The sequence below is a fragment of the Portunus trituberculatus genome, chromosome 21 (assembly GCF_017591435.1).
Source record: "Portunus trituberculatus isolate SZX2019 chromosome 21, ASM1759143v1, whole genome shotgun sequence".
NCBI lineage: Eukaryota > Metazoa > Arthropoda > Malacostraca > Decapoda > Portunidae > Portunus > Portunus trituberculatus.
This window is the reverse complement of record NC_059275.1, coordinates 1,747,339-1,757,338: the sequence shown is the minus strand read 5'-3', so window position 1 is coordinate 1,757,338 and position 10,000 is coordinate 1,747,339. Positions and strand designations below refer to the sequence as shown.

Genomic DNA, 10,000 nt, shown 5'->3' with positions numbered 1-10,000 from the left:
GCAATAGTCCTAGTCCTGGGTCACCGCGTTTGGAGTTCGGAGCAGCAAGCAAGTGACGGTTCTAGGACGTGCAGCATTACATACAAAGAGAACACGGGCATTATCTGGGGCCGCGGAGAGCTGGAGTGCTGGAGGGAGGCTTGTGTGGGGATAACAACAACAGACGAGCGTGTAGCATTGGAGTGTTGGGCTGCAATGAACGTAGTACCTCTATTATCCTCAAGTGTGCTCAATGCCTTGCTGAATTTACTGCCACTTTCGGGTATCGCAGTGAAGGAAGGCGCGGTTGCTATTCTGTGTGTGTGTGTGTGTGTGTGTGTGGAGAGGGTGGGAGATGGGAGTGGAGGGGAGGGGAGGAGAATGTGTCAGGCTGTTTGAGGTGTGATAATCTTAATGTCTTTCTCCTTTTCTTTTCTTTTTCGCTTTCTTTTCATGTTTTTTTCTTGGGTTTTATAGTTATAATTTCTTTTTTCCAGTGAAGAGAGTTGAGAAGGATCTTTCCTATAGTTTTTCGTGGGTATGAGTGTTTTGCAGTGATCAGAGGAAGCAGGAACCTATCTTTCATGTCTTTGTTATTCCTAGTTTTGTATATTTCTTTTCAGCGAAGAGAGAAAAGAAAGAAATAGGTGTTTTATTTTTTGCATACCGACCTTTGTCCCTCCACAGTCTTTTCACAAACAGGTGCTTTATTATTCACATTCCTACCTTTGTCTCTCCACAGTCTTTTCCACAGTTGTCTCTAGGATTAAAGATAGAACGAAACTGTTTTATTTATCTATTTTTTTCTTTCTCTGCTCACTTTGTCTGAACGCGGCACAAGTGAAAACATCAAATAACAACTACACTTGTATATATGAAAACCGAATTGTCTGTTCTTGCTTTAATTTCTAGGATTTGATTTAGAAACGACACAGGGAGAAGCTACAACACTTTATTTATTTATACCATACCATACCATGTGGGCTTTTCACGGGAATTTATGGGCTAAAGGGGATACTTTTTGGGGTACTTTCTATCTCAAAGCCCACCCGCTAGGAAACCGTTGCCCCGAGTGAGAAAGCCCAACTTACACTCGGACCGTGGACAGGATTCGAACCCGTGCGCTTGGAGATCCCTCGGACCCCAAAGCACGCATGGTTCCACTGTACCACTTCTCTAATGTTCTGATTTCCTGCTTCAGAGCGTTAGAGAAACACGATTAGTGACAGAAATGATAATGCTAACTTGAGTCCACACGATGGCAACGACTTTTCCTTACATGAACACTGGAAGATATAGACGTCATGTATCAGATTTTATGAATTATTTTAGCTTTTAGATTTTAGATGAAAGGAAAGACGCTGAACAAAGGAAATGTGGGAAACTGGAAGATATGAAGAGGGTATTTGTTGTTCGATTTTCCATCAAGTAATTGGAAGATTCAGACGAAATATTAGCTGTTATTTCATGTGAAACTGCCGGCAAATCAGAGAATAAAACTGAAGTGTGTGTGTGTGTGTGTGTGTGTGTGTGTGTGTGTGTGTGTGTGTGTGTGTGTGTGTGTGTGTGTGTGTGTGTGTATGTATCTGTCCAGCTCAGTGCGGTCAGGAGGGGAGAAGAGGTTTAAAAGTGAGAAGTGTGAAGTAAATTCCAGACCAGGTTCGTGTGTCGCAGTGAAAGTAAATGGCGTTTGTAGTCTTTGTTGCCTTCATTTGTTGCCGAATCGGAGTGAAGGTAAGGGAAGTTGTTAAGTATTTTTTCGGCGGTCATTGTAATGGAGGTAATTAAAATAAACTTCTTGGGGACGCGGAGGTAAAACTGCGCAAGATTAATTCCTGTAGATTAAATACGACCAGTGCCATCTTAACTTTGCGACAAACAAACATTAATTGTGCTCAACTTTGCCTGCTGCTTTCTTTTTTACCTTTCCTTTCTTTTTATATTGTGTGTGTGTGTGTGTGTGTGTGTGTGTGTGTGTGTGTGTGTGTGTGTGTGTGTGTGTTTCACTGTTTGATCTGCTGCAGTCTCTGACGAGACAGCCAGACGTTACCCTACGGAACGAGCTCAGAGCTCATTATTTCCGATCTTCGGATAGGCCTGAGACCAGGCACACACCACACACCGGGACAACAAGGTCACAACTCCTCGATTTACATCCTGTACCTACTCGCTGCTAGGTGAACAGGGGCTACACGTGAAAGGAGACACACCCAAATATCTCCACCCGGCCGGGGAATCGAACCCCGGTCCTCTGGCCTGTGAAGCCAGCGCTCTAACCACTGAGCTATCGGGCGAGGTGTGTGTATGTGTGTGTGTGTGTGTGTGTGTGTGTGTGTGTGTGTGTGTGTGTGTGTGTGTGTCTAACCTTTTGTACACCTGACCTGACCTGTGCTGATTGCAATGACCTCTTCCGTGCTCCCAAACATCTGGCGTCACTGAGTCTTCCATGTCCTCTCCTCCTCCTCCTCCTCCTCCTCCTCCTCCTCCTCCTCTTCCTCCTCCTGCCCTAAAGCTCTAAGACACCCTGGTCGGGGACTTAATGAGAATTCTTGGCGCGTGTGACCCATTCTCGCGCCGCCCCGAGTCCCCGAGACCAGCCGCCGAGTCATTTCATCACACACACCTTCAGTACACTGCCAGACACTCCGCCTCTTCTTCCAGCCCAGGACTCCACCTTCATCCCTCCACCAGCCCCCTTCCTCCTGACACTGGCTCTTCTTGTTGCCTCTCTCCTGTCCTCTCTTAGGCTTTTTCTATCTCCCTGTTGTGTTCTGTGTTGTTTTTTGTTTTGTTGTATTTGTCTCGATCATTTTTTGCTGATTAAGTCTCATCCTGTCCTATCCTTTTCTGTTTTCTTATCCTGTTGTCTTGTTTTCATATGGTGTTATCTTTTATTGTTATGTAGTTTGGATTCTCATGGCCCTTCTTGCTGCCTCACTCCTCTTCTCTCTTATCCTTTTCCTTCTCCCTTTCCAGTTCTGTGTTGTCTTGTTTCGTCTGTTTGATCGTTATGTGATTTGTGTTTTGTATTAATAAGTGTCTCATGGCTCCTCTTACTGTCTCACTATTGTTCCCTCTTATCCTTTTCTGTGTTGTCTTGTTTCATCTCTTGCGTTTGATTGTTATCGTGTTTGGGTCTTGTTGTATGTGTCTGTTTGTCAATTTGTCTATTAATTTTTTGCGCGTTTGTCTGTTTATCTGTTCTTTCATCTGTTTCTCAGGCATTAGTTAACTAGTTGTACAAGTTTTCATGAGCTTGTCATGGCTCTTCCCAACAAAAATGCTGATTGATTGATAAGTCTATTATTCCATCAGTCAGTCAGTCAGTCAGTCAGTCAGTCAGCCAGCCAGCCAGCCAGCCAGTTAATCAATCAACGAATTAGTCGGTCCATTTTAGCCAGTCAGCCAGCCATTCATCTATTCATTCATCCATTCCTTCAGTCAAGTCAGTCACCCAGTCATTCATTCCAGTCATTCATTAATTTGTTAATTCAGTCAATCAGTCAGTCATTCTGTTGTTAGTCTATCAATCCCTCCAATACTTCGCCACTTTATGCAGTCACACGCCCAGCATATGACGACCCACGAGTTCGCTAAGGCCACCGTCCCACATCTCGATATACTGCCCTCCCACAACACGCCAGTTACACACGAAGGCTGCCGTTATTGTTTCGGTGTGTAGGCAACATCACTGTAGACACACTGTACATCACGACGCTTCTGCCGGATTCCGTCTTCGAGATTGAGAAACTATTGAAGGAAATTTGAAGGAAATACGAAGGAAATCTTGGCATGGAAAGACGTGGAGGAATTCTCGAGGATAGAAAGAGGAATAAAAAGAGTCAATATATGAAGAAGCTTCGCATAATTTTTAATCTCGAGACCAGTTAATTACAAGGTCAGTTGATGAAATTAAAGTTTGTTATTAATTACTTCCTTCGTGTAATTACAGGCAATGGAAAACTGATATTGAAATGAAGGTGAAAAATAATAATAATAATGACGAAATAGTGGAACATTAATCTTGCTGCCTTGAGAGAGTAAATAATAAGAAACTCATTGATTAGTGAAGGTAAAGAAGGGTGAGAAAAGATGAAGACTTAGAAAAATAGTAAGAAAAGGTAAGGGAGAGTGAGGAAAGGTAAAGTAAGGAAGGGAGAGGTGATGAAGAGTGAGGGAGAGTATGAAAAGTGAAGAAGAGTTAGAGAAATAGTAAGGAAAGGTAAGGAGAGTGAGGAAGGTTAAATAAGGAAGAGAAGAATAAAGAAGAGTGAGGGAGAGTATGGAAAAGTGAGAAAAAGTGAAGGGTTAGAGAAATAGTAAGGACAGGTAAGGAAGAGTGAGTAATACTAAGAGTGAGGAAGGGTAAAGTAGGAAGGAAGGGTAAAGAAGAGTGAGGGGGGTGAATGAAAAGGAGAGGAAGAATAAGGAAGGGGAAAGAGTGGTAGGAAAGAGTAGGAAACGATGACTAAGGGTAAGGAAGGCTAGGAAAGGATGAGAAAGGGTGAGGAAGAGAAAGGAAGGGCGAGGAAGGATGAAATAAGTAATGAAATAATAAAGGTAAAAATTTAGTAAGGAAAGATCAGGAAGAGTAAAGTAAGGCTAGGAAAGGATGAGGAGGGGTAAGGAAGAGTAAAGAAAGTTAGGGAAGAGTAGGAAAGGATGAAGAAAAGTAGAAAAATAGTAAGGAAAGAAAAAAAAGAGTAAGGAAAAGTAGAGAGGAGGAGGAGGAAGGGTAAGGAAGAATAAAGCAAGGAAGGGAAGGAAAGCATCAAGGAGAACGAAGAAGAAATAGTGAAGAAAAGTAGAAAAAATAGTAAGAAAAGAATAAAAAGAATAAGGAAAAGCAGAAATGAGAAAGAGGAGGAAGGGTAAGGAAAAATAAGGCAAGGATGAAGGAGGAAGAAGAGTAAAAAAGTTTAGAGAAAGAGGAAAAATGAAAAATAAAATAAAATGATAAGGAAGAGCGAGGAAAAGTAAGGAATAATGAAGAAGAGTAAAGTAATGATGAGGAAGGATAAAGGGGGAGTAAGGAAGCGAAGGGAGGGATGAGAAACAGTGATAGAGAGACAACTAACCTCAATAGTGATGATCTTGAGTGTGATGTTTGGCTTGCCGCCCTCAAAGAACGCCTGACGGTCTGTTATGTTGATCTTCTCGTCCGGTGTCCACTCCCCGACCTGCGCCAGAAGAAGAAGAAGGAGGAGGAGGAGGAGGAGGAGGAGGAGGAGGTGGTGGAGGTTAGTTACATTGAAATACAAATAAGTAAACCGTAAATATTATCAATTACAGACTCTTTTGGAACTTTGAATGGTGAAGAAAAGATAGGATAAGAGGAGGAGGAGGAGGAGGAAGAGGAGGAAGTGGAGGAACAGGAAGGGGAGGAGGAGGAAGAGGAAGAGGAAGAGGAAGAGGAGGAGGAGGAGGAGAGAGGAAGAGGAGGAAGAGGAGGAGGAGAAACAGGAACAGCAGCTGGAGGTGAACTGCACACACACACACACACACACACACACACACACACACACACACACACACACACACACACACACACACACACACACACACACACCACAAAAAAAAAAAGCACTGAATGTTACCAAAAATACTGAATGTTTGGGAATGAATTAAATGGACAAGAAAAAAAAAAAACATACAAGAAAAAGAGGAAGAGGAAGTAAATGAGAAAGAGAAGGAAGAGAAATTGGGTTGAAGTACACACGTTAACCAAAGAGTGATGGTAGAGAGGGGCCTTGCATGGATGTTTGGGGGAACTTATTCTGTCTAGAGGAGGAGGAAGGGTAAGAATAGGAGAGTTAGGGAAGACTTACACGTACTAACCAAACAGCAAATGCTACCTTCCGATCCTTGCATGGCTGTCTGGGAACTTATTCTCCTTAGTGAGAGAGAGAGAGAGAGAGAGAGAGAGAGAGAGAGAGAGAGAGAGAGAGAGAGAGAGAGAGAGAGAGAGAGAGAGAGAGAGAGAGAGAGAGAGAGAGAGAGAGAGAGAGAGAGAGAGAGAGAGAGAGAGAGAGAGAGAGAGAGAGAGAGAGAGAGAGAGAGAGAGAGAGAGAGAGAGAGAGAGAGAGAGAGAGAAGAGAGAGAAGAAAAAAAAAAGAGAAGAAAAAGAGAGAGAGAGAGAGAGAGAGAGAGAGAGAGAGAGAGAGAGAGAGAGAGAGAGAGAGAGAGAGAGAGAGACACAGAGACACACACAGAGACACACACAGAGACACACACAGAGAGACACAGAGAGAGACAGAGAGAGACAGAGAGAGTACATAGAATTACAAATGGATACAAATAGTAAAAGATGTGAAGGTCCTTGATTACACTAGGAAGAGGATAGAAAGATAGAGACGGAGGAGGAGGAGGAGGAGGAGGAGGAGGAGGAGGAGGAGGAGGAGGAGGAGGAGGAGGAGGAGGAGGAGGAGGAGGAGGAGGAAATAATTACAAAGGATTACAAATGAACACGAGTTGTAACAGATGTCGATTACAATACTTCACTCAACGACAATGGAAGAAAGTTAATGGAACGAAGACAAAGAGACGTTGAAGAAAGGAAGGAATGAGAGGAAGAGAAGAATGATGAGGAATAAGAAGAAAAGTGAGAGAAGTAGGAAAATAAGTAGGAGGAATTAGAAGGAAGAGAAGGATGATGAGGAATAGGAAGAGAAGATAGAGAAATAGGGAAAATATGTAGGAGGGATTAGAGGAAAAGAAGAATTATGAGGAATAGGAAGAGGAGATAGAAAAGTAGAGAAATATGTAGGAGTGATTAGAGGAAGAGAAGATGATGAGGAATAGGAAGAAAAGTGAGAGAAGTAGGTAAATAAGTAGGAGGTATTAGAAGGAAGAGAAGAATGATGAAAAATAGAAAGAGGAATGAAAGAAGTAGAAAAATAGGAGATGGAGAAATAGGAAAACATGTAGGAGAGATTACAGGAAGAGAACGATGATGAGAATAGAAAGAGGAGATAGAGAAGTAGGAATATATGTATTAGGACACAGAGTAAGGTAGATAAATGTGTTCTGGGTTAGGTAAGGCCTCTGTGACAAGGGTGGTGGTGTCAGTCTGGCGGGAACGAGCGGAACTTCGAGGCTAGTGGCAGGAAAGAAGGTAATATGAAGTGAAGAGGAGGGAGTGTGTCAAACTAATTATTATTCCTCAGGTGTACTTTTCTTCTCACCCTCCTTCCCTCCCTCTCTTCCTCCCTCCTCTCCCTTCTCTTCCTCCCTCCTCTCCCTCTACTCCTTTGCTCTCCATCCTCTCTCACTCTTCTCTCTTTTCATCACTCTCTCTCTCTCTCTCTCTCTCTCTCTCTCTCTCTCTCTCTCTCTCTCTCTCTCTCTCTCTCTCTCTCTCTCTCTCTCTCTAAGTTCCTTCTTTTCTCTCCTCTTCCAGATTCTTTTTCTTCATTTTCCTTCTTTATTCCTCCTCTTTCTCTTCCTCATCCTTTCCTCCCTCTTTCTTCTCTTCCTCTTTCCTCTCCTCTTCCTCCTTCCCTCCCTCCTTCGTCGCTCTTTTCCCTCTTTCTCCTTTCACCCTCTTCCTTCACCTTCCATCTCTTTTTTTCTCCCTCTTTTCCTTCGTTTCTTGTCCTTCCTTCGTCCTTCCCCCTCTCTCTCTTTCTATCACTTCATTCCTCTCTCTCTCTCTCTCTCTCTCTCTCTCTCTCATCCTTTTTGCTATTTTTCTTTCTCCATCTCTTAAATCCTTTATTTTTCTTTAATTCTCCTTGCTTCATATTTCTTTCTTTATATTCCATCTTTCCCTCCATCTCTCCTCATTCTTTCCTTTCTTCTTCCTTCATCCTTTTCTCCATCTTCTCTTCCTTTCAATACTTCCTTTACTGCTACTCTATCTTTTAATCTATTACCTTATTTATCTGTATTTCAATCTCTCTTCTCCTATCCCTTGTTCCTCCAATATCGTCTCTCCTCCTCCTCCTATTCCTTCAGCTTCTCTCTTCTCCATTCCAACCTCATCTCTCCTCTCAGAACCTTCCAACCTCGCCTCTTCTCTTACTGTCCTTCCAGCATCGTTTCTCCTCCTCCATTCCCTCCCTTTCAACCTTCTCTCTCCTCCTGTGCCACCCTTCCTGCCTCTTATTCTATTCCTCCCCTGCTGCCACGCTCTCGCCACGCTCACGCTCACCTTGTAAAGCTGCTCCATCCTTAGCTTGAGTATGTCGAGCTTAAAGTTAGTTCTCTTCCCCTCCGTGAACTTAATGGGGCCCGTCAGTCCATCGTACTCCACCTGCGAGAGAGAGAGAGAGAGAGAGAGAGAGAGAGAGAGAGAGAGAGAGAGAGAGAGAGTGAGAGTGAGAGAGAGAGTTGCATTAGTCAAACTGGGACTTGAGATGGGGGGGAGAAGTGTAGATGGAGGGGAAGGGGGGAGACCCGTTAGGGATGTAGGGTGTAGTGGAGTGGGTGAGGGGAGTGATGGTGGAAGGGGACTCTGTAGGGGAAGGGGTGGGGTGGTATAGGGAACCGGGGGCTTGGCTGGTGTGATGTAAAGATAAGAAGTTTTGCAGCGAGGTTTCTGCAATGGACGGGGCTGATGGAGACGAGTCGGGAAGGTTCGGAGGGATCATATTCTTTTGCCTTGTAGTAAAGTTAAAGGGTAGTGGTGGTGGTGGTGGTGGTGGTGGTGGTGGTGGTGATGAAAAGAATGGGGGCTATTTGATTAGAGGATGATGGAGTGATGACGTGGTGAAAGATTGTGGCTGTGATAATGGTGATGATGGTGGTGATGATGATGATGATGATGGTGGTGATTATAATGGTGGTAGATTATAAAGGGTGGTGATGGTGGTGGTGATGGGAAGAAAGATGGTGGTAATGTAGTGAAATGAATTGATGGTGATGATGGAAAGAAGGATTATGGGTATGTAGTGGAATTAGAGAATGGTAATGATGGTGATAATGACCAGAAATATGGTAGCTATGATAATAATGACAATGATGGTGGTGGTGGTGGTAGTGGTGGCAATACAGTGAAATTAGAGGATGGTGATAGCGGTGGTGATGATGAGAAGGATGGATACTATGATGATAACGACAATGATGATGATGATGATGATGATGATAATGATGCTGATGACGATGGTGGTGGTGGTGGTGGTGGTGGCAATATAGTGAAATTAGAGGATGGTGATGGTGGTGGTAACGATGAGAAGGATGGATGCTATGATAGTAACTGCAATGATGATGATGATGATGATGATGATGGTGATGATGATCATGATGATGATAGTAATAACGATGGTCAGTATACACACCTACAGGAGTATTTGCAAACACAGTCCTGTAATCTTGGGGTCTTTTACATAATATCCTCTTAAAACACTCGGCAAATACCAAAGTAATCTTCATTAATCACCTTAATTGTTCCTTTCCTTCCCTCATCCTTCTACTCCTCCTCCTCCTCCTCCTCCTCCTGTCTCTTCTTCCTACATCCGCCATACTTCCATCTTCCTCTTCCACTAAGTTTCGTACGTCTGTCTTCTACAAGCCTCACTGTCTCTTCACTCCTCCACTCCTACATTTCTCCCCCATCCTCTCCACCATACTTCCTTCCATACTCCACTCCTTCCCCTCCTTCTCTCTTCTCATCTCTCTCTATCTCTCTACTTCCATTCACTATACTTTTACCTTCCTTTTGTTTTACTACCCCCTATCTTCCCCTGCCTTCATTTCCCTGTCCTCCCTGCTGGTTCCCCTTACTCCTTGCCAGGTTGAGGGCGTGGCCAGGCAGTCACCCAAGATGAAGTGGCTTCCCGTCGACGAGCAAACAACTTCGGACATATCGCCCGCGTGCCAAAACTTTTCAGAAAAAGACCTTATCAAAACTGCAGTGCATTTCAAGCTTCAGAGCCGTCCGTCCCTCCGGTGACCCAAGGCCGTCCCAGTACACTACGCTCAGGTCTATATTCTGGAAGATTTTAACGATGCACCTTCCCTATATTCAGAAGGTTCTAGTTGAAGCTACATGTGTGTTGAACTGTTTTTTTTTTTAATGGTT

The 10,000-nt window shown here is 43.7% G+C and overlaps 1 protein-coding gene across 1 annotated transcript in view; it reads right to left on the bottom strand.

The window, feature by feature from the left end:
* Nucleotides 1–10,000, bottom strand: part of LOC123507259 (glutamate receptor ionotropic, kainate 2-like) — a 273,210-nt gene that overhangs the window by 55,308 nt on the left and 207,902 nt on the right. Inside the window, exons 8-9 of the mRNA XM_045260021.1 lie at nt 8,132–8,233; nt 5,058–5,159 (exon numbers count right to left, since the gene is read on the bottom strand). Coding sequence (XP_045115956.1) covers nt 5,058–5,159; nt 8,132–8,233 — 204 coding nt within the window. The remainder of the gene's footprint in view (nt 1–5,057; nt 5,160–8,131; nt 8,234–10,000) is intronic.